The 23,034-nt window shown below is 54.9% G+C and overlaps 2 protein-coding genes across 4 annotated transcripts in view; one reads left to right on the top strand and one right to left on the bottom strand.

The window, feature by feature from the left end:
* Positions 1–296: 296 nt before the first annotated feature.
* On the bottom strand, positions 297–8,717 carry LOC131565849 (sodium-dependent serotonin transporter-like). Its single transcript, XM_058816919.1, has 13 exons — positions 8,543–8,717; positions 6,647–6,781; positions 6,336–6,555; positions 6,061–6,199; positions 5,744–5,878; positions 4,493–4,596; positions 3,871–3,998; positions 3,678–3,790; positions 3,335–3,466; positions 3,148–3,247; positions 2,819–2,919; positions 950–1,117; positions 297–377 (listed from the first exon to the last, which is right to left on the bottom strand). The coding sequence occupies exons 1-13, from the start codon at positions 8,715–8,717 to the stop codon at positions 297–299; spliced, it is 1,731 nt and encodes a 576-aa protein (XP_058672902.1).
* A 5,717-nt stretch (positions 8,718–14,434) lies between these two features.
* Positions 14,435–23,034, top strand: part of SGSM1 (small G protein signaling modulator 1) — a 31,317-nt gene continuing 22,717 nt past the window's right edge. For all 3 annotated transcript variants that reach the window (XM_058816918.1, XM_058816917.1, XM_058816916.1), the window contains exons 1-2: positions 14,435–14,453; positions 14,547–14,590. In XM_058816918.1, the coding sequence (XP_058672901.1) occupies positions 14,435–14,453; positions 14,547–14,590 (63 nt within the window). The remainder of the gene's footprint in view (positions 14,454–14,546; positions 14,591–23,034) is intronic.

Genomic DNA, 23,034 nt, shown 5'->3' with positions numbered 1-23,034 from the left:
CTTTATTTTCCAAACACTCACGGCACAGCTACAGACACGCAGGGGGAACCTCGGAGCGAGGCAATTCCTCCATCCGCTCCGTGAGCCGAGGTTCTCCCCCATCCCCGGGTGTTTGTCCCCCGGGGGCCGCAGCGCTGCTCCCGTTCTCCCTGCCCTGGTTTCCTCCGTGCCAGCAGCGAGAACGGGCTCTGCCCCGCCGCGGATGCTCGTGGAGATGCCGGGTCCGGTCCGTGGTGAGGAGCTGCCCCTTTTTGGGTGCCAAGGAGGGAGCCCGAGGTGTCCCCGTGTCCCCCGCGCTACAGGACGGGGTTCATGCCCACCCCCTCTGCCTGGGGGGCTCGCAGGAGCTTCTCGGGCCGAATGCAGACGGCGAGGCGCTGATGGAAGATAAAACACAGCGCGTTTCCCTCCTCTGAGCCCTCCCTAGGGCATTGAATCCCGGCGGGATTGAATTGTCGCTCAACAAAGATGCTGAGGATGTGTCGCAGATCTCTTTTATGGAAAATCCTTTCTTTAGGATTTTTCCTCCTGAGAAGCTGAGAGGCTTCAGGAACAAAATGTAAACCATGATTATCTGCTGCTGGGGAATGCAACAAGTGGATCTTTGATTGGTCTCATGTTGATTGTTTCTAATTAGTGGCCAATCACAGTCAGCTGGCTCGGACAGAGAGTCCGAGCCACAAATCTTTGTTATCATTCTTTCCTATTCTATTCTGCCAGCCTTCTGATGAAATCCTTTCTTCTATTCTTTTAGTATAGTTTTAATGTAATATACATAATAAAATAATAAATCAAGCCTTCTGAAACATGGAGTCAGATCCTCGTCTCTTCCCTCATCCTCAGACCCCTGTGAACACCATCACAAGGATGCATCAACCAGCCCGGCTCCCCAAGGGGGGTCCCTGCCCACCCCAGCCCACCCAGGAGCCCTGGGATTGTCACTCCTGACCTGCTTGAGGGACCCCGGGGTCCAGACGAGCTTGTACACCATGTACAGGGGGATGCAGATGAAGGAGGATGCCCCGATGAGGAATCCCACGGAGATGCTCCACTCGGGGTACTGGTACTCAAAGAGGGTCAGGGGAGGCTGCTCCAGGAGGGAGCTGATGACAATGAACTGAAACGAGCAGAGCCACAGGGGCCTCCAGTCCTGTGAGCAGTTTGGGCTCCTCACACCAAGACAGACATGTCCAGGGAATGGAACAGAGCTGGGGAAGGGGCTGGAGCAGCTGAGGGAGCTGGAAAGGGGCTCAGCCTGGGGAAAAGGAGGCTCAGGAAGGATTTTCTGTCTCTCCAGAACTCCCTGATAGGAAGGTGCAGCCAGATGGCGGTTGGGTTCTGCTTCCAGGGAACAAGGGGCAGAACCAGAGGAAGTGGCCTCAGGTTGTGCCAGGTTATGTTGGACATCAGGGAAAATTTCCTCACCAAAAGGGCTGTCCAGCCCAGGGCAGTGGTGGAGTCCCCATCCCTGGAGGGCTTTAGCAGATGTGTGGATGTGGGCCTTGGGGACGTGGGTTGGTGGTGGCCTTGGCAGTGCTGGGTAAAAGCTTGAGCTCTTTGATTTTAGAGGGCTTTTCCAACTTAAATAATTCCCTGATCTCCCCAGCCCTGGCACTGATGGCAGCTCACCCCACATGTTATCAGTGTCACAGACATCTTTTATGAAAAATCCTTTCCTTAGGATTTTTCCTCCTGAGAATCTGAGTGGCCTCAGGAACAAAATGTAAACAATGATTATCTGCTGCTGTGGAATGCAACAGGTGCATCTGTGATTGGCCCATGTTGGTTGTTTGTAATTAATGGCCAATCAGTCAGCTGGCTCAGACTCTCTGTCCGAGACACAAGCCTTTGTTATCATTAATTCTTTTTCTATTCTTAGCCAGCCTTCTGAGGAAATCCTTTCTTCTATTCTTTTAGTGTAGTTTTAATATATCATTTTAATACAATATATATCATAAAATAATAAATCAAGCCTTCTGAAGCATGGAGTCAGATCCTCATCTCTTCCCTCATCCTCAGACCCCTGTGAACACCACCACATTATCGGGGTACAGGGATGGAACCCGATGATCTTTAAGGTCCCTTCCAACCCAAACCATTCTGAATTTCCATGATTCTCTCAGCACCCTCCACATCCTGCTGCTCCCCCTGTCACCCCTAATCCCATCCAGCATGGACATCACAGGGACACCTCCCAGGCTGCCTCCCTGGCTGGGTGAGGGTTGGGAGCTCTGTCTGACAATCCCTGCGAGGGCTGCTCAGCCCCGTGCTGAAACAAAACCCTGTGCTGGGTGTGCTTTGATGATAACACTCCTCTCTTAATAACCAGGGCAGAGTGCTTAGAGCCATAATTAATCCTCACAAGGCCTCTTCTCCTGCAGATCCAGTGAGATCAGACCCCTGTGCCGACGGCAGCCTTTGAAGTGCCCTGGGAGCTGGCGTTTCAAAGGGATGGATCCAGCCCAGCACGGGGGACATGGACCCGTGGCCAGCCCAGCCAGGGATGCTGAGGGCTGGGAGGATCAGGCAAAGCTGAGCTGGCACCTGTGTGAGCACCTGGAGCTGTGGAAAAGGCTGGGAAGTGAACATCCAGCTCTCTTTCCTGGTGAGATCCTGGGGTTGTGGGCACTGTGGCTGGAGCAGCAGCATGGGGAGGGCTGGTGTGAGGTCCCACAGCCCTGTCTGCTCTCCTGGCAGCTTGTGTGGGTGAGAGGGGAGTTATCCATGGCACAGGGAGCTGGGCAGCAGAGGGGAGAGGCTGCAGGGTGTCCAGAGGGACAGCAATGACCTTGTCCACAATTTGGCCGTGGGTACTCACCGCCAGCAAGGCTGGGCTGATGGCGACCCAGCACAGCTTCCAGAAGAGCCCTGGGGTGAAGCCCAGCATGGCTTTGACGTCGTGGGAGAACCTCTGGATCCCTGCCAGAGGAGAGAGCCCTCAGAGCCCCGGGATCCTGCTGGGGCTGTGGGGTCAGGGGTATCCACATGGACACAACTGCTCCCATCCCATCCCTCTGCTCCCATCCCAGCCTGGCCAGGACCCCCAGCCAGGACCCAGTGCCCGGGATTTACTCACCTGTGCAGGGTCACACACCCCTGCAGGTGGCCACAGAGTGTTTTCCACGACAGAGGAATGCAGTTTCTTACCATAAAACCAGGAGACAGCGATGGTTTCCAGCAGCACCACTGCCAGGATGGAGCAGCCAGCACCAAACTCCTCCAGCAGCTTCACCACGTAGGCTCCCCCCTGGAGCAGCAGGGGGAGGCTGCAGAGCCCATGGGGTGAAGGAGGGGATGTGGGGGGCCAGGGCAGGGTGGTGGCAGGGGGACTCACGTAGGTGAGGGTGCTGAGGGAGCCCAGGAAGCAGACGGTGATGAGCCCGAGGACGAAGAGCTCCCGTCGCCCTGCCAGGACCTGGGGGTACTCGTCCATCACGGCCGTGATCACGGCCTCCAAGCCTCCAAACTGCAAAGGAATGCTGGTGAGGGGTGGGGAAATGAGGTGTGGGGACAGCCCTGCTCTCCAAAAACATCCACATGGCAGAGCAGGGGTGTCCCATCCCATCCCATCCCATCCCATCCCATCCAATCCCAAGACCATAAACTCCCCTTGTCACCCCATGGGACATGGCCACCCTGGTCCCTGCTGGGGACCCAGCTGGGCTGTCCCCTCCTACCGTGCTGTCCAGCCCCAGGGTGATCATCATCAGGAAGAAGATGATGGCGAAGAAGGTGGATCCCACCATGTTGGCAATAGCTTCAGGGTAGGTGATGAAGAGGAGGCTGGGCCCTGGGAGGGGACACTGGCTTGGTTGGCTGCTCCCTGGCACAGCCCTGGGCGTGGCAAGAGGCTGAAGGAGGGAGGAGAACCTTTATCTCTGGCCACATCCTCCACCTCCACGTCCCGCATCTCGGCCATGTAGCCCAGCACGGTGAAGATGACGAAGCCCGAGAGGAAGCTGGTGAGGCAGTTCACAGCACTGGTGACCAGGGCATCCCTGGGGGGCAGAAAAGAGGCAGAGACCCCACTCCAGGTCAGCCCTCACCCTGCTCCAGCTGCCCTGGCCTTGCCCCACTCCAGTTCCCTCTCATGGCCCATCATACCAAAACCTTCAGTGAAATGAGGAAAGATGCCCAGGCTGCAGCCACGGGGACCAGGGATGTGGCAGTGGGGACCAGGAGATGTTGGGATGTGGCAGTGGGGACCAGGAGCTGTTGGGATGTGGCAGTGGGGACCAGGAGCTGTTGGGGGGACCAGGATCTATAGGGATGTGGTAGAAGGGATCAGGAGCTGTTGGGATGTGGCACAAGGGACCAGGATCTATTGGGATGTGGTAGTGGGCACCAGGATCTGTTGGGATGTGGCAGAGGGGACCAGGATCTGTTGGGATATGTCACAAGGTACCAGGATCTGTTGGGATATGGCACAAGGGACCAGGAGCTGCCACAATTTGCCTCCATTGCATCTGTGCCCCCTGGGATGGACCCTCACCGGTAGCAGTTGTTGTGGAAATGGTTGTAACTGGCCAGAGCAAGGAGGACTCCAAATCCAGGGCCCAAGGAGAAGAAAATCTGCGCAGCAGCGTCCACCCAGACCTGGAGAGAGAAACAGCAGGAGGATGGGCAGGGCAGGAGGTCCTTGGGGATGGGATGGGGCTGGGAGGTGCCCCACAAAACCAGTGGCACAGGGATGGGGCTGTGCTGGGAATGTCCAGAGAGGAGGGCGCAGAGCTCCTCTCCTGCTGCCCCGTGCCCCCAGGAGATGTTCTGGGCCCTGAGGAGCTGCTGTGGCATGGAATGAGCTCATTCCCACCCTGGACACCCAGCAGTGTCACCCTTGGAGCAGGGATGGGTGGATGGATGGATGGATGGATGGATGGATGGATGGATGGATGGATGGATGGATGGGTGGATGGGTGGATGGATGGATGGATGGATGGATGGATGGATGGGTGGATGGATGGATGGATGGATGGATGGATGGATGGATGGATGGATGGAGGGGAGCCCCGAGCCTGCCGTGCCCACTCCTGCCTGGCACATTCAGCGCTGGCAGCCCTCATTACCTTTAATGAGAATTCTCAAGTGCTGCCTGGTAATTACCCACAGGAAGCTCATTGTCAGCCCAGGGGGGAGCAGAGCACAAACAAAACCGGCCAGAATGAGATGGGTGATTCAATTATGGATTTACATTTCCAAGAGCCTGCCCAGGGCGCCGTTTCTGTGGGAACAAGGGCCCCATTGCCCTGAGGTGGGGCCAGACCCGTGGCCAGGGCTGGGTGGGTGTCCTGGGGAGGGGTTCTGGGTGCTGCCATGCTCAGATGGGTGGGTGGGTGTGTATGATGGTGTTCACAGGGGTTTTAAAATGAGGGGAGAGACAAGGATCTGACTCCATGTTTCAGAAGGCTTGATTTATTATTTTATGATATATATTATATTAAAACTATACTAAAAGAATAGAAGGAAGGATTTCCTCAGAAGGCTAGCAAAGAGTAGAATAAGAAGGAATGATAACAAAGGCTCACTGTGATTGGCCATTAATTAGAAACAACCAACATGGGCCAATCACAGATGCACCTGTTGCATTCCACAGCAGCAGATAACCATTGTTTACATTTTGTTCCTGAGGCCTCCCAGCTTCTCAGGAGGAAAAATCCTAAGGAAAGGATTTTTCATGAAGGATTGAAGGATGTCTGCGACAGGGGGGCTCTGGAGGGCTCTGGGTGCTCCCACCCTCACTCACCTCGGTGCTCAGCAGCTTGCCCCAGTCTGGGCGCAGGTAGAACACAACTCCTCTCCAGGCCCCAGGCAGGGTGGCCCCTCGGATGAGCAGGATCAACAGGACCACGTAGGGCAGCGTGGCTGTCACCCACACCACCTGGAGGGGAGGCAGTGACACCCTGTGTCACCACCCAACACCCAAACCCTGCACTGGGCTCGCTCAGGGTGGCCTCAGGGACAGGGGTGAGGAGGAGGTGACATCCCCTCTTGGGGGTGGCAAAATCCTACCAGGTGAGGAGTCCCTCCTGCCCTGGCAGGGCAGTGCTGGAGCTCTCTCACCTTCCCAGAGGTTTTCACCCCTTTCCAGAGGCTGAAGTAGACGATGGCGAAGATGAGGAAGAGGCAGAGGAGCAGCTGCCAGCGGATCCCCCCGATGTCATACAGACCCCCGGATTTCTGGATCTCCAGCACCTTCCTCCTGCAGGATGGGATCCCCGGGGCTGGGAGCAGGCTCAGCCCCAGGCAGGCAGTCCCTGAGCTCCTCAGGAGCATTCCCACCTCAGAAACCCCTCAGGGATGTGCCCAGCTCACATCACCCCCATCCTTGCACTCACGTGTAAAACTCCTCGGCGGGGGACCTGGAGAAGTTGGTCCAGGTCACGTTGCTCTTCCCAAAGTAGTTGGTGCAGGCAGGGGTGTTCCAGGGGTTGTCACAGCTTGCCCAGGGCAGGGTGCCCGAGAAGGACGAGTAGAAGTAGTAGAGAGCCCAGGCAATGATGGTGTTGTAGTAGAAGGAGACGTAGAGGCCGATGATGCAGATGGCAAAGCCGATGCCTGGGAGAAGCAGGATCGGGATCAGCTTTGGGACACAACTTTGGGGACCTGCTGGGGCTCAGGGTGTCACCCCAGCTGGGGGGTGTCTTACCTTTAAAGATGGGGCAGATGCGCTTCCAGATGGGGATGGCACCTGTCCTGTGGCACTGCCCCAGGGCCAGCTCCATGTAGAAGAGGGGCACCCCCCCAAAAACGGCCATCAGCGTGTAGGGGATGAGGAAGGCTCCTGCAAGGGGGGAGCAGAGCAGGGTGAGCACCAGGGGACCACGGCATTGTCACCTCCCTCCCTCCTGGCACTGCCCCAGCAGGTCTGGATGCGTTTGTGAGAAAATTTGGAGGTTATCTGAGGAGCTCAGAGATGTGAGACCTGCTTGGAGCTCCAGCTTCCTGGGCTCCCAGCCCTTGCTGGGGAGGCACCATTTGGCCAGCATGGAACAAAGAACCACACAAACCATTGGGGCACAGGGGAGGGGACACCCAGCACCCCTCAGGTCTGGCAGAGTTTTGGAGGAAAATCTGACTGAATATGCACAGCCACCCCAAGACACATAATTAGTGCTGTAACCTGCATTATTCATTACATCCTCATTTTTACCGGGGCTACACTTGTACCCCATGGAGACTTTGGGAGTGGAACTGCTCTCCGAGTTCTGCTGGGATTAGTTAATTTAGGAGCCCCCACGGCTCCTCCCTGTGACAGATGTGAGTGTTCTGCACCCCAACATTCCCAGTTTCCCCAAAACTCTGAGCACCTCCAGCATCTCTGGTACCACCAGCACTCCCAGTATCCCCAAAATCCCCAGCACCTCCAGCATCTCTGGTATCCCCAGCACTCCCAGTATCCCCAGTCACCTCCAGTATCCCAAATATCCCCAGCACCCTCCTGCTACCCCCCTGGCAGGGCTGGCCCAACAGGACCAAGTGTTTTCACTGTTTTCCCTCCAGGCAGAGCCTGAATTGTGGGTGAGCCCAGTGCTGCCCATCCCAGTGTTCCCCCTCCATGGGGCTGTGCTCCCCCAGAGCTGCTCCCTGAACTCCTCACCCTCCCATGTGTGTGGGGCAGGTGGAAACCTCCCACCCGAGCCACAGGCACGCACGGGGGCTCAGCTCTGCTCCCAATCCCACAGGAGCAGCTCACAAATAACTCTGTTTCAACGTGGGCACCTGGGATCCACGGTTTTGCCTTGAGTATGGAACTAATTACCTCTTTCTAATTTTCCCAAGCAGTGGAGGATGCTCCCCCCGAAAGCCAACTTTGGCAATTAAATCTGCTGCGCTTCCCCAAACAGCACAAAATTCTCATCCCTCCTTTTTCATTTCCATGTGAGGGGGGTTTCTATCCTGCTCCATTCCCAGCAATTTATTTAGTTGCCATTTACTGGAGTTTTTTTTTTCCCTTTGTGGTGTTTTTCTGTGTCTTTGCTTCCCATTGATCCCTCAGAGCTGGGGCTGATAGTGATGTCCAGCGCTGCCAGCCAGGATCCACAGCAGGAGGGTGGGATATCCATGAGGACGATTTTAAACCAGGAGCAGCTTCCCAGAGTCCCAAAATCATCAAGTGTGTGAACCTCCCAGCCCAAATTTATGGATCTTTATCCCTTTTTGCAGTTTGGACCATGCTGATTTTCCCTTTGTGATCCCAGAGCTGCTAACGCACCTCTAACCCCACCGGGGAAGGAGGGGAAGACCAGGGATGGAGGGAAAGACCAGGAAAAGAGGGAAAGACCAGGAGATGAGGAAAGGACCCCAGGGAAGGAGGATGGAGGGGGTGGAGGAGGATTTTGAATGAGGAAAGACACGAACAGAAAAGAGACAGATGTCGGGAGAACTTGGGTCGGTCTTTAAACCACCCTGTCTGAAGTGGAGCAGCTGCAAACAAAGAAGGAGAAGAAACAGTGAATCTTTCAGGGTGGGAAAGATGGAAAACGAGGAAAAAGGCATCTTTTCTCCAAAAAGGAGACTTGAATAAGCCCAGTGGTGTCCTTACCCCCTCCGTTCTGGTAGCAGATGTAAGGGAACCGCCAGACGTTGCCCAGATCGACGGCGAATCCCACGACGGAGAGGAGGAAATCCATCTTTTTGCTCCACTTGTCCCTGGGGTGGGCCTGGGGGTTCGGGGCTGCAGGGCTGGCAGGGGGACGCAGGCAGGGCTGCTCTGCCATCCTGCCACCCCGGCAAATCCTGCAGGATTCAGGCTGGGTAACTTGGGGAGGATTTCTGCGTGCGGCTGATGACAGCTCCGAGGAGGGGAGGGTCAGGCTGACTGCGCTTCCCCACCTCCCGCGGGAAACCCACGGCACGGAGAGCAGGGAACAGAGCTGTGCTCTGATCAAAGGGAGCCGGGGAGGGCAGCCCCCGAGCCTGGGGACCAGCCTGACCCTGCAGGGACTGGAAAATCCCACAGGGACCAGCCCGACCCTGCAGGGACCAGCATCATCCCACAGGGACCAGTCTGACCCTGCAGGGATTGGTATTATCCTACAGGGACCAGCCTGACCCTGCAGGGACCAGCATCATCCCACAGGGACCAGTCTGACCCTGCAGGGACCAGCATCATCCCATAGGGACCAGCCTGACCCTGCAGGGATTGGTATTATCCTACAGGGACCAGCCTGACCCTGCAGGGACCAGCATCATCCCACAGGGACCAGCCTGACCCTGCAGGGACCAGCATCATCCCACAGGGACCAGCCTGACCCTGCAGGGATTGGTATTATCCTACAGGGACCAGCCTGACCCTGCAGGGACCAGCATCATCCCACAGGGACCAGTCTGACCCTGCAGGGACCAGCATCATCCCACAGGGACCAGCCTGACCCTGCAGGGACCAGCATCATCCCATAGGGACCAGCCTGACCCTGCAGGGACCGGCATTACCTCATGGGGACCCTGCAGGGATCAGCATTATCCTACAGGGATATTGGTATTATCCTACAGGGACCAGCCTGACCCTGCAGGAACTGGAAAATCCCACAGGGACCAGCCTGACCCTGCAGGGACCAGCATCACCTCACCTTGTGTGAATAAGCATCACCCCGTGGGTGCCACCCAGGGAGGGGATTCCAGCTCAGTTTTTGGGGCTGAGGTGGTAAAACGGGACTGTGTTTCCTCCTGACAGATCTTTATTTCTGTCTCCACGGTGTGTTTTGCTAAGGAGGTGACATGGATGCTGGCAGGGGAAATTCGGGAATCGTGGGGTGGTTTGGGATGGGAGGGACCTTTAAAGGTCATCTCATCCATCTGGGCTCGACAGGTCTCTCTGGGGTGTGAATTGCTGGGGGAAAAGCCACACGGATGTGAAATAACTTTCACAGGATGGGATGGCAGCGTCCCCAAAGCCACCGCTCTGCCCTGTGACAGTTCCACAGCAAAATTCATTGCAGGGCTTGCACAGACCTGGGGTCACTGGGTTCTCCCGGGGCTCTGGGGGCCTTTCCCAGCCTTTCCCAGCTTTAATTAAAAGCAGCTCCGGGAGAGACGGAGCCGGAGCTGCGGCTCCAGGGCCGTGGTGAGCGGGTTGCTGTGACGACGGTGACATCGTGACGCAGCTGCCCGGCACAGGGAAGCCTCTGGACACTGTTAATCCCCCAGGCACACACACGGGGACCCGTCAGAAACCTCCAGTTAAAAGCACATTTGTGGTTTTTATTTTTTTGTTTCGTTTTGTTTGTGTCTGGCCCTGGCTGCTTTGGCTGTCGTAGGATGGAACCGCACGATTGTGGAATTGTTTTGTTACAGACATCTTTTATGAAAAATCTTTTCTTTAAGATTTTTTCTCTTAAAGCTGAGAAGCTTCAATAACAAAATGTAAACAATAATTATTTACTGCTGTAGAATGCAACAAGTAGGTCTGTGATTGGTATCGTGTGGTTGTTTCTAATTAATGGCCAATCACAGTGAGCTGGCTTAGACTTTCTGAAAGTCAGGAGCTTTTGTTATTATTCTTTTTCTATTCTTTGCTAGCCTTCTGATGAAATCCTTTCTTCTATTCTTTTAGTATCGATTTAATATATCATTTTAATATAATATATATAATAAAATAATAAATCAGCTTTCTAAAACATAGAGTCAGGTTCTCATCTCTTCCCTCATCCTGAGACCCCTGTAAACACCACCACAATTAGCTCTTTCTCTGCTGCTGGCCCTTCTTTTCTCCAGGCGGTTTACATGGAATGGCTCGGTGGGACAAGCGGGAGACCCCTCCGTGCCCACGTCCTGCCCTTGCTCAGGAGGGCTCCGCAGATGGGCTCAGGCACTGCCAGGGCTCTCAGGGCTCTGTGGGAAGCAGGGGCAGCCCCAGCATCCTTCAAACACTGCACAGGGAGCCCTTTCCCAGTGCGAAGCAGCGGCTCTTCAAACTCTGAAGCTTTTTCTCATAAAAAGCCTCTCGTGTCCCTCACACCAAGCTATTAAATCCCGCTCGGGGGGCAGAGCTGCGCCTGCAGGAATGTCTGCGGCCGGAGCTATTCCCGCAGCCGGAGCCATGCCGGGTGTGCAGCGCAGGGATGCTCACGCTGCTGCTCTCCGGGATCTCTCCGAGCTCAGGCACGGCCCCAGCACGGTGGATGCTCCTCTCCAGCCCGGGGCTGAGCCGAGCCGTCGGTTCGGTGCCTGCACGGCTGGCAGAGCCCCCGGGCCGGCTGGGGAATGAGCCGTGAACGCTGCCGGTGCTCCCCCGGCGGGGCAACGCTGTCAGATCCATCACCTGAGAGCTTTGACATCTCCGCTGCTTTTGGAAGATGCAAGGTGGAAAGAGCTGCTGGACACGGGAGGCGGGCAGGGGAGAGGGGTCTCGGGGAGGTCATGGAATGGTTTGGGTTGGAAGGGACCTTAAAGATCAGCCAGGGACACCCCTGCCATGGCAGGGACACCTTGCACTGTCCCAGCTGCTTCAAAATTGTCCAACCTGGCCTTGGGCACTGCCAGGGATGGAGCAGCCACAGCTTCTCTGGGCATCCTGTGCCAGAGCCTCCCCAACTCACAGGGAGCAATTCCTTCTCTATATCCTGTTTCTACACCTGAGACATCACAGTCAGACAGTCCGTGCACTGCCTCACCCTCTTACTTCTGCTTTTTCCCTGATATTTTCTTTATTCAAAGCACAAATCACTCCAGACTCAAAATGCAGAGTTTAAATCCAGCTCCAATCAGATTTAAATTTGAATATCCCTTGCTTTGGAAGTTGTTTCTAAACACCGGGATGACTTGATTAGCAGAATGCTTTTATCCCACCTGCTCAGCCATGCAGGGGAGTGAATTGTGGTCTTAAAACAACGATCCTGCTTAAGCCTCGGAGGCAGCAGTGGGAAGTTTAATTTAATTAGCATGATACTCGGAGATGTAACTTAATCACATTAAGTATAGATCAACGTGCTCTCATTTAAGCTCTCCAAGCTCCAGAAAACAGGGGCAAATCATCTCCCACCTGGCCTTAATCCGGGGAGAGGCAGAATTTTCCAAGGAAAAGGAACCAGCAAGGCTTGGGGGGGAGTTTGTCCCTGTGCTTTTTTCAGATTTTCTCCCAAAGGTTCTGGGACCCATCTGGTCCGGCAATCCCATTCCCCCAAGTTACATTTGTGCTAAATGGGTGTTTAACAAGCAAATAAACAGCGTAAAACAAACAGAGGACGTGGAAATACAGAAATACAGGTACAGCCCAGGCTTCCTCCTGGCCCCTGGAAGGTACAGAAGGAACAGAATTTGGATTAATCCCGAGGCTGGAGCTCCCTCCTGTTCTCCTGCCAGCCTGGGCAGTGCAGGGAACTGTTGGGGAGGGTGAAACAGGAAAGCCTTATCAATGTGATTGCCTGGCAAAAGATTTTGAGAATATAGAAACTATAAGCGAGATTGAAATGAAAGCAAGCTTTGAGATACCTCAGTTACTGAACAACTGGAAAACAGTGGTGTGGCTGGCTAAAGGTGATGCCCTTTTGATGGAACAACACCCTCTGCTTGCAGGCAGATCCAAGGGTCAGAGCAGACCCTGCCAGCTTGGCAGAAGGGGCCCAAAGAGGAGTTTTTAGGGTTTAAAATGTAACACAGTATGGAGATGTAATGATTCTTATAGGCTGTATGGAAATGCTATAGGATTTGTATCTTGGGCTAGATTGGTTAGTGCGAATCAGAATATTCAACACAGAAGAAGATTTATTGTATTGTAACGGGAACTTCACTCTCTTACACTTTTGCCCTCTTACCCTTTTATGCTCTTACCCTTTTTACTCTCTCACCCTCTCATCCTCTCTCCCCCTCTCTTCTCTCGGGCCTGCTCCAGCTGTGGCTGGCAGCTCCCGGCAGGGCCCTGCACCCAGGCCCTTTGCAATAAACCCCAAATTCCAGACCTGGCTGCAGAGATCTCTCATCTCCGTCCGTCCTGACCGTGCCTCCGCCTGGCGCTCCTACAGGGAACCATCGGGATGATGTCCCTGCTGTCACCAGAGCCACCGAGGATGCAAAGCTCTGAGGCAGAGGATGCAGCCCAGCTCTGGGGCTGCCGGGAGTGTCCCTGCCGGGATGGAGCCCCGGTGCAGCGGGAGCAGACGGGGCCGTGCCGTGGCCGCTGCCCTGGCACCGCCGCCGTTTGTAGTTATTGGAAACCGGACTGCGGAGGAGCAGGATGCTGTTTCTATGGAAATGTCCTGGAACAGTAAACCAGGGAAGAGGAAAACAGGAGAGATGGTGATGGAGCTGCAGGCAGGGCGCTCTCGGAGGGGCTGTGCCGGTGTGATTTTGAGATGAGGCATTGGGGGTCTCTGGTCGTGGTCACCTCCCCGCCGTGCTGGAGCTCAGCGGAGCGGGGCTGGAAGGTTTGCTCCTAAAAGGACGCGGTTGTTCCGCCCCTGTGAGGGACCCCAGAGCCCTGACCCCTGTCCGAGGCCACACACTGCCCCGGCCGTCCCCACGAGTGGGGACACGCCCAGGGCTCTCCCGTGCGGTGTCACCCAGCCGCGCCACCACCGTCCCCGGGCACTCGGGGCTGGGATAACGGGGAGATAACCGGGGGTGCAGGGACCTGGCTGGGATAACGGGGAGATAACCGGGGGTACGGGGACCTGTCTGGGATAACGGGGAGATAACCGGGGGTGCAGGGACCTGGCTGGGACCTGGGGATCAGCTGATGGGGGGCTGGAAGCGACACCGGGAGCTGTGGACAGCTGTGACTGCACCGTGGGACTGGTCCCGGTGGAGACCCGGGCGAGAGCACCGGGCCGGACCCGGTCGCCCCTCGGGCCGGGGGTGTCGGTGCCGGGGGTACGGGTCGAGCCGGGGGTGCAGGGGCTGCGGATACCGGGAGTACCGCGGTGCCGGAGTACCGGAGCCGCGGGTGCCGGGAGTACCGGGGTACCGGACCCATCAGTACCGGGGTACCGGGATACCGGAGCCACGGGTGCCGTGGTACTGGTGCCATGAGTACAGGGATGCCTGTGCCGGGGTACCGGAGCCGCGGGTTCCGGGGTGCCGTTGCCGGGGTACCGGAGCCGCGGGTACCGGAGTACTGGACCCATCAGTACCGGGGTGCCAGGAGTACCGAGGTACCGGAGCCGCGGGTTCCGTGATACCGGACCCATCAGTACCGGGGTACCGGAGCCGCGGGTGCCGGGAGTACCGGGGTACCGGAGCCGCGGGTACCGGGGTACCGGACCCATCAGTACCGGGGTGCCGGGAGTACCGGGGTACCGGAGCCGCGGTGCCGGTGTGCCGGTGCCATGAGTACCGGGGCACCGGAGCCATCAGTACCAGGACACCGGGGTACCGCGGTCCCGGGTGCCGGTGCCGGTCGCGGATTGGCGGCGGCGCGGCCCCTCCCCGGCGGGCGGGGGGCGGTGCGGGCCCGGCCCGGTGCCCGGCAGTCTGCGGGCGCTGCGGAGCGAGCGCGGCCATGGCGGCGGCCCCGGCGGGTACGGCGGGCGGGGAGCGCGACCGGGCACCGGCACCGGGGCAGGGCAGGGCAGGGCTGCACTAACGGGGTCTCTTCTCATTTCTCCCCGCAGAGGCGGAGACCCGGCAGCGGCTGCTGCGCACCGTGAAGAAGGAGGTGGGTGCGGGACCCCCCGGAGCAGCCCCGGTGCCCGGGGGCAGCCCCGGTTCTGCCGGTTCCGCTGGCTCCGGCTGCTGCTGCTGCCGCTGCCGTGGGGTTCAGACCCCCCAAAGGCCAACCCGGAGCGGGGCCCAGAGCCCGGCCGGGCGCGGTTGCGGTCCCGGGGGGTGGAGGAGCATCCCTGCAGCGCTTGGAAAATCCTTGGAAAAATCGCCTTTGGCCGGGGGCAGAGCGCGCCACAACTTGGGATTTTCCGCAGGGAAAAGGGGCGAGTCCCGGCGCTGCATCCTTCCCTGGGGAGCGGGGATGGGATGAGCTCTTCCCGCAGCTCCTGGGCAGGGCGGGGGGCAGCGGGGAAAACGGGGGGATCAAATGTGTGTGCCCGGAGCGGGGGATGGCGTTCTGCATCTCGCCCTGCTCCCCCTCCTCGGGCACCTTTAACTCTATTAGTTTGTGCGTTGTTTCATGTCCGTGTTTATCCCGTGTGTCACAGCCGAGCCCGCGGTCCATCGAGTCCCGGAGCCGGGGCACCGGGGGCTGTTGTCGCTGTTGTCATGTCCTGCCCACGTTCTGTCCCCGCAGGTCATCCCCCGGGATGCCGGAGGGAGAGGAGAGGTTTTGTGTTTTGTTCCTGGCGTTACGAGCATCCCGCTATCGCTTTACAGGCAGTGTCAGACGCTGCTCGGGGCCGGGAGGAGCAGAGCCGTGGGCGGTGGGTCTGGGGACGGTGACAGCGCTGCCCATCCCGACCACTTCCCACCTTTAATCCTGTGCTGAGGAATACCACTGGTTGCCCCAGCAACGGCTATTAAGCCAGGGAAAAGGGTATGACATTTATTTAGCGTTGTGGATGGAGCTGCCATCTCATTATTGCTGTCTGTGGCGGCTCCTGAGTGCAGAGACAGCTCTGCTGCTGCAGGGTGGGAGCCAGGGCTGCTCCTGGTTCCCTCAGAGCATCTCCTGTGCTGGCCTTCAGTGCTGGCTTTGCTGCCTCCCAGGGCTGGGGAAAGTGGAGCTGGCAGCTCAGGGAGCAGAGCTGGCCTTGGTTCCTGCCCTGCTGCTGGTTTTGGGGGAGATCATTGGGGTTTGGTGAATGTGGGTGCAGCCTGGGGAGAGCCCTCCTGCCCTGCGAGGAGCCACCGCGGTGCTGTGAGCTGGGTTTGTCACTCTCTGGTCCCTCTGCAGCAGCCCCTTGGTGCTGACACGGAGCAGAGGGTTTTTCCTGGTGATCCCATTGCTCAGGATGCTGGTGTGGGTTCCCTGCAGGCACCAGGTGGTTGGGATCCCAAATTCCCTTGGGATTTGCCTGCTGGAAGTGCTGGGCTTGGGCAGGGGCTGTGGGTGCACAGCCACACAGGTTGGGGAGTTCCACGGAGGGAAATTCCCACTGTGCTCTGGTGGGAGTTAAAAACCTGGGGAAAACATGATATCCTGTAGGTTATGGGGTTAATTATTCAGCACCACCCCTGAATAATGGAGCAGGTGGGGCATTCCTGTGCCTGTTGCTCTCTGCTCACTTTTGGTTTCTCTTCCTCTTCTAGGCTGACCTCAGGTTAAGTCAGGAGCTTGTGCAGACTCCAAGGAGCAGTAGAAAGGGGCAGGTGCAGAAATTTGGGTTTTTTCCCCTACTCCCAGAATTTTAACCTTTCTCAAAGCTGTATTATTCTCATTTCACAAGGCCACACCTGGTTTTCCTCCCTCAGTGCAGGTGAGCCCAGCTGGGAGCAGGGACAGTCCTTGAGGAGCTGTGCCACATCTGTCACCCCAGGGCCACAACTGAGAGCACAAACACTGGGAGGAAGCTCTGATCTGAGCAGGGACACAAACAATAAACTGGAATCAGCCAGGGCACCCAGCAGCCCTCAGTATTTGGCTGTTGCCATGGTTAGGGCAGCTCTGGAGCAGCCCTGTGCTGCAGTGGATGTGCAGGTTGAGATGAGCTGTGTTCTCTGTCACCATCGTCTTCCTCCCCCCCAAGCCCATATGGCCACAATAAATCAAAGCCTGGGAGCTGCAGGATTGACTGTTTGTCAGCAGGCTGCAAGGCAAGGATGGAGTCTGTGAGGCACCCTCTGTGCTGTTATGCAGGGTGAGCGGCATGACCAACACTCTCTGATTTTTCAGGGCTTTTATCAGGTGGAATGAGGCTTTTTTACCAACCCAGAAATACCCAGGTTTGGAGGGGTATGTGGATTTTCAACTAGAAATATTCTCTTTGTAACCTCTCCTCCTTCTTTTACAAGTTTTGTTTTGAGGAGAGCCCTGAGCTCTGTTTCCAGAGCAGGGGAAGCAGCTGCTACCTGTGCAATCCACCTGCGCACGTGTCCCTGGAATGTGAGCTGAGAGAACAGCTGGGTGCTGTGTGTGAAAGCAAACAGTCATCTTGGTCCTTCTTCTGGAAAAAAAAACAAACTTAGTTTATGTTTAACTTGCCACTCAGGAAGCAGCTCCGAGTCTTTGCTCATCAGCAACTGTTGAACCTGCATTGAATATTTTTGCTGCCTGCTCTTAGAATTGTTTCAAATATTGGGGTTGACCACCACAGCCTGCTTGTCTTCTGCCAGATAAATTGTTTATTTTTCAGTAGCTGGGATGGTTGTCAGTGTGTAGCTGTTGACTAATTCCTTCATCATGTGTCATGGGAACAGCAGTCAGTCTCTTCCTCCCACCCTTTCACAGGAGCTTTCCCTGCTTTGCAGCCCTGCTGCCTGGTTTGTGGCTAAATAACACAAATGACTGGTAAGAGCAGTGTTTTTGCAGCTTGGGTTTTTTTTTTTTTTTTTTTTTTTTTTTTTTTTTTTTAATGTGTGCCTGCTATTCCAAAGTATCAGATTGCAGGCATCAGTGCCAGCTATTTCATTCTGGATGGGTAGAAAATTGTAAATTAATTTAATGTTACTGAGGTTTGAAATATTAATGTTGAGAGCTTTAAGTGTTCTCAAGGTTCTCAAGGCCAGTTTATTAAAAAAAATATATATATAAAAAGGGAAAAGGCCTTTGTGTAGCTGTCAAAAGTGTTCAGGCAAGATAAGGACGAGGATGATGAGTTTTAGGTTGGTGATGAAAGCTGCTGTTGGCAGAGGGGACCCTCTGATGTCTCTCAAGCACCCGGGGCAGCCTTTTTCAGATATTTCTGTGCCAGGAGAGAACAGAGAGGGCCCTTAATGCAGCATTTCTCGATTGCCTGCATCGATCTGCTCTGAAGAGCAGCCCTGATCACTGGGGACCATTTCCTCCCCTCTCAGAGATGAAAGCAGGGCTGTGCACAAGAGCTCTCGTGCTCCAGGAACCCCTGCCTTGAGCAGAGCACGTTTTGTGGTGCTTTCCCCCTTCCTCACACCTTTCCAGGGCCAGGGCACCCTCTGCCAAAATTCCCTGCCTGCATCCTGGCTGTTGCCATGGAAATACCTGGATTTGCACGGATTCGGGGCAGTTTGGGAGCTGGAAGTTGCCCTTGGTTTCGGCATCATCCTTTGCCACGTTCCAGCGAACCCAAAGGACTCCTCAGGGTGCCATCAGTGCCTTGGAAAAACAGGGAATTTGGGATGTGGTGAGAGCAGAGCCCAGCCTTGAGGCTGGAAACACAGAAATGACTAAAGTTTGCCTCAGATGCTTCCTTAAATGTCTGCATTGAGCATTTTCAGTGAGCAGTGCCCACAGATGGCGTGGAAATGTGCCTTTGACAAGCACAACAGGAATAGCACCAGCTAGAACGTGATCCCAGGCTGCTGAAATCAGTGTTGCAAACAGGGATTTTTTTTTTTTTTGGCCAAAAAAGTTGATGAAAGTCTGCTGCAAAACACTCTGAGCAAACACACGTGGCTGGGATCACCCCCTGTGTCCCCCCCCCCCCAGTGCAATGTTGCATTATGGATCCTTCCGTTAATGCATTTTAAATTAATTTTCCAGAAAACTGCAGGAATATTCTGAGTTTTTCTCCTCCCTTATCCCCCTCAGGAGCATCACCCCAGTGCCCAGCCGTGAGCACAGGGAAGGGCTGGCCTGGAATTCCCTCCTGTGTGCCACGTGGAGCATCCCCCAGCTGCAGGGAGGTGCCATCTTTTATTCAGCAAGTGGTCATAAATAATGAAATAACACTTTTCAGAAAAGCCAGAGGTCTCAGTGGGCTGCAGGGTGATCGATGTTGCTGAGGCAGCAGGGACAGGGAGCTGCCAAATGGCTCTCAAGGCAAGTGCCTGGTGCCACCAGAGCTGTCCCCGTGCTGTCCCCTCGTGCCAGGGGCCACCAGAATTAATCTGGGTGTAAATTCTGCCTGTGACCTGCAGCTGGGGGGGTTTTAACTGATCCCAGCACAATTAATTGGGGTTTTGGGTGTAAATGCTGCCTGTGCCCTGCATCTGAGGGTGTTTAAACTGATCCCAGCATGATTAATTTGGATTTTGGGTGTAAATGCTGCCTGTGCCCTGCAGCTGTGGGGGTTTTAACTGATCCCAGCACGATTAATTTGGATTTTTTTATAGTGATCAGCCACTAAACTCTTGGAGAAGTGGCTGAGGGTGGTGCTGAACAGTGCCTGGAACCTGCTTTGGGATCATCAGGGTGTTTGTTGCTGGAGGGATCAGGAAGGTGGTAAGGCAGGAAAACCAGAAAAAACTGCAGCACCTGATCTGACAGCCTGTGTAGAGGTGGATGTTCAGAGGGAGCAGGAAACCTCTCCATCACCCTCTCCATCATCCTCTCCATCATCCTCTCCATCCTCTCATCTCAATCATCTCCATCTCCATTTTTAGCTGTAAATCCTTTGGGTTTGGGATGGGATGGGATGCTCTCCCACTGCTTTGGCTCCAGTTTGGAGCTGCTGTGCCCCATTTTTTCCTCATCCTGGCATTTTTTGGTGCTGGTTATGGCAGCCAGGCCCATTCCTGGATCTGGCGGCCAGGAGAATCCCCACAGCTGCCCTCAGCCTGTGGCAATGTGAGCAAGCTTGACCCTGGAACAGGACTGGGAAAAGGATTTCCCTGGGGGCTCTGTTTGCATCTGGCTTGCTGTAAACAATTTCACAGAGTTCTGAGCATGGCCAAATACACAGGAGGTGCTGTGCATCCACAGAAATGCTTGAATAGGCTGTGCAAGAGGCAGGAAAATGGGCTGCAAATGATCCAGGGTACGGGTTCTGCAGGGAAAAACCTGACCAGGTACAACAGCTGAGAGTCAATATTGCCTTGGGCTAATCAAACCTGCAGTTCTCAGTGTGCTCCTGGTCCCTGCACCTCAGTGGGGCCTGTGATAATATTTGGCTTGTTCCAGCAGTGTAAATGACAGCAGGGCTGGGTGACAGCAAAGCTGGGCTTTGGATGATGAATATCCCTGGGAATTTTGCAGCAGAGAGGTCTGAGCTTCATCCTTCATCCTTCATCCCTCCCGGGGGTTATTGGGCAGGTGAGGGTTTGATTTCCCTTTCCAGGGGGGCTGTTTGTGCTGTTGTGGAATACTTGATGATATTCCTCTCGAGTTTACCTCCAGCTAAATGATTAGTTGCCGTTTTAATTTCCTTTCTAATAAAAAAAGAGCAAACATCTCATTTCTCTGGGCTGGCGTGAGGATCCAGAGTGGGCAGCTTCATCTGTTGGGATTGTTGTGGCTGCAGTCTGAGAGAATTAGCATTAAAACGCATAAAAGCAGCACATTCAGAGGCTGTTCAAGGGAGCCAAGGGGTGTCACAAATCCCATGGCAGATCCCATCTGGCTCTGGGAGACTCCTTTGGGGTCTGCAGGCAGCAGCACAGCAGATCTGTCAGGAGTTTTGGGCATCTCTGCCCCTGAGCTGCCCTAGAGATGCCAGCTGTGTCTGTTTGGGCAAATTTAAGATGGTTTTATGGGAGAACTTTCTTGGTAGGTAGAGGAGGTTGGGATCTCTTGGCTCCATTCCCTGGAAGTGTTGATTGTGTTCCCTGGCCAGCTTGGATGGGGCTTGGAGCATCCTGGATTAGTGGAAGCTGTCCCTGCACTGCAGGGATGAACTTCAAGTTCTTTCCCACCCAAACCATTCCAAGATTCCAAGATATCCCTTGTTTTGTGTTACAAGGCCTTGTCTGTCTGTCTGTCTGTGCTGGTGTTTGTGTTTGTTACACACCAGGTGAGTGCCCTCATTGCTCTTTCCACTTCCAATCCTTTAGACTTCGTTTATTTTTAGTGTTCCAACCTCAGTGATTTTTTTTTTTTTTTTTTTTTTTTTTTTACCTTTAATGAGTAATTTTCCACTAAACTGTGTCCCTTGGAAGGTGTTTTGTTTGTGCCTCGAGCGTGCAGGTGGTCTGTGCAGTGTTGGCACTGAAATGCCCACTCAGAGCCGTGTCCTGCTGTCCTGCATGGTCCCCAGGCCCTGGACAGACAGATGGTCACTGCCCTGCAGGCACTGTGTCAATGCACTGAAATTTCAACCAAATATTTGAATATACTCCTTATATTCCAATATTTCCTGATTGAATCAGAAGCTGGTAAAGACATAACTCTGCAAATTGATTTTCAGATGTATTTTGTGGAGGTATAGGGGTAAAATCCTGATACCACCAGTGCTGCCATGAGTGTACATTTAATATCTGCGTGAGATATTAACTCACACAGAGCAAGCTCATCCTGCCTGGGTGAGGGTCAGGAGCCATCTGGACAAGGGAGGCTCAACCAAATTTCAGGGAATCCCTGAGGGTCCCTGTGGTGTTTGCAGGGGTCCCAGGATGAGGGAAGAGATGAGGATCTGACTCCATGTTTCAGAAGGCTGGTTTATTATTTTATGATATATCTTATATTAAAATGATATATTAAAATTATATTAAAAGAATAGAAGAAAGGATTTCTTCAGAAGGCTAGCTAAGAATAGAATAGGAAAGGAATAATAATAAAATCTTGTGACTCTGACAGTCTGAGACAGCCAGGCTGTGATTGGCCATTAATTAGAAATAACCACATGAGACCAATCAAAGATGCACCTGAGCAGGATGCCAGGATATCTCTGTTGGGAATTCCAGGTGGAGGGAAAGGGGCAGCACGTGGTGGACACTTGGATGGAGGTTTGTGTGCTGTTCCCCATCCCTGCTCCATCCTGCAGCCCAGGCCAGGGGATGTGTGGGGAGACAGAGGCTCCTCTCCTCTTGCTGGGGATTCCTCTGTCCCTGTTTTTGTTGCTGAAATGTAAAATTAAATGGTGCTGGAGCAAGGAACCTTCAATGAGGATGCAGCTGCTCCTTCCCTGGTGGCCAGGTGGGGCACTGGGACAAGGGGAAACTGAAGATGGGAGATGAGGAATGAAGGAGAACCAGGAGAAAACTGCAGAGGGAGATGAGGAATGGAGGAGCACAAGGAGAAGACTGAAGGTGGGAGATGAGGAGTGAAGGAGAACCAGGAGAAAAATGAAGATGGGAGATAAGGAACGAAGGAGCACCAGGAGAAAACTGGAGATGGGAGATAGAGAATGAAGGAGCACAAAGAGAAAACTGAAGATAGGAGGTGAGGAACGAAGGAGCATCAGGGGAAAACTGGAGATGGGAGATGAAGAATGAAGGAACAGGAGAAAACCGAAAATGGGAGGTGAGGGATGAAGAAGCACCAGAAGGAGCCCTGACCAGGAACAGTTTTAGGACACAATAGAGCACTGAGGTGGAGGATGGAGCTTTATCCTGGTCCCTGGGGTGTTCCTGCAGGTGGAATCGCTGCTCTGAGCACAGGGAGGTGCAGGAGCTGGACCATGAGGAATTCTCCAGTGCTCTGAGGCACCTCCCCAGTTGCACATCTCAGTGACATTCCCTGCTGTGGCTTCCTGACTCAGTACCAGCTCATCTGGCATCCAGGGAAGCCTCAGGGCTCAGTTAGTCACTGAGCAGGGCTGGGATCTCACCTGGTGGCTCTGACAGAGCAGCTCTTGGCTCTGCTCTTAATCCATGCTCAGGATTTCCTTTATGGAGCTGTCAGCCGTGCATAACTGCCCTTGATTATACCTTGCAGAGGAGTTTAATTCCCCAAATGATGCCATTAAAGGGCTCTCATTGCTGCCAAGGTTTGCTTGGCCAAGCCTTGACCTGCTGTGTTTCCCTGTGCCCTCAGGGAGAGCGCCCTGCTCAGCAGAGCTCCCTTCACACCCTCAGCTCTGTGCTGGCAACACTTCCCCCTGTGTTTTCCAAAACCAAGATGTTGCAGAGGCAGTGGGAGATGAGATCCAGGCGTGCTGGCAGCTGTGTTTGAAGGGAAAAGTGGCTGGGAAGTGAATGTTTAAGGAGCAGAGATGGAGCTGGGCTTTGGCTGCCTGCAGCAGGGTGAGGGAGGGTGACAGCTGGGGATGGAGGTCACCACCCTGCTGCCAGACCTTTCCTGCTGGGTCTGACCTCCTGTCTGCTCCCTGCAGCAATTTCCTGTGGGGTCCTGTTTGTTTTTGTCCCCTGATGGTGGCCCTGGTGAGCACTAAGGGACAGTTTGCCCTGGGTCAGCTG

Source organism: Ammospiza caudacuta, chromosome 18, assembly GCF_027887145.1.
Source record: "Ammospiza caudacuta isolate bAmmCau1 chromosome 18, bAmmCau1.pri, whole genome shotgun sequence".
Taxonomy (NCBI): Eukaryota; Metazoa; Chordata; class Aves; order Passeriformes; family Passerellidae; genus Ammospiza; species Ammospiza caudacuta.
The sequence above is the reverse complement of the archived record's forward strand: the minus strand, read 5'-3'. Positions and strand labels throughout refer to the sequence as shown.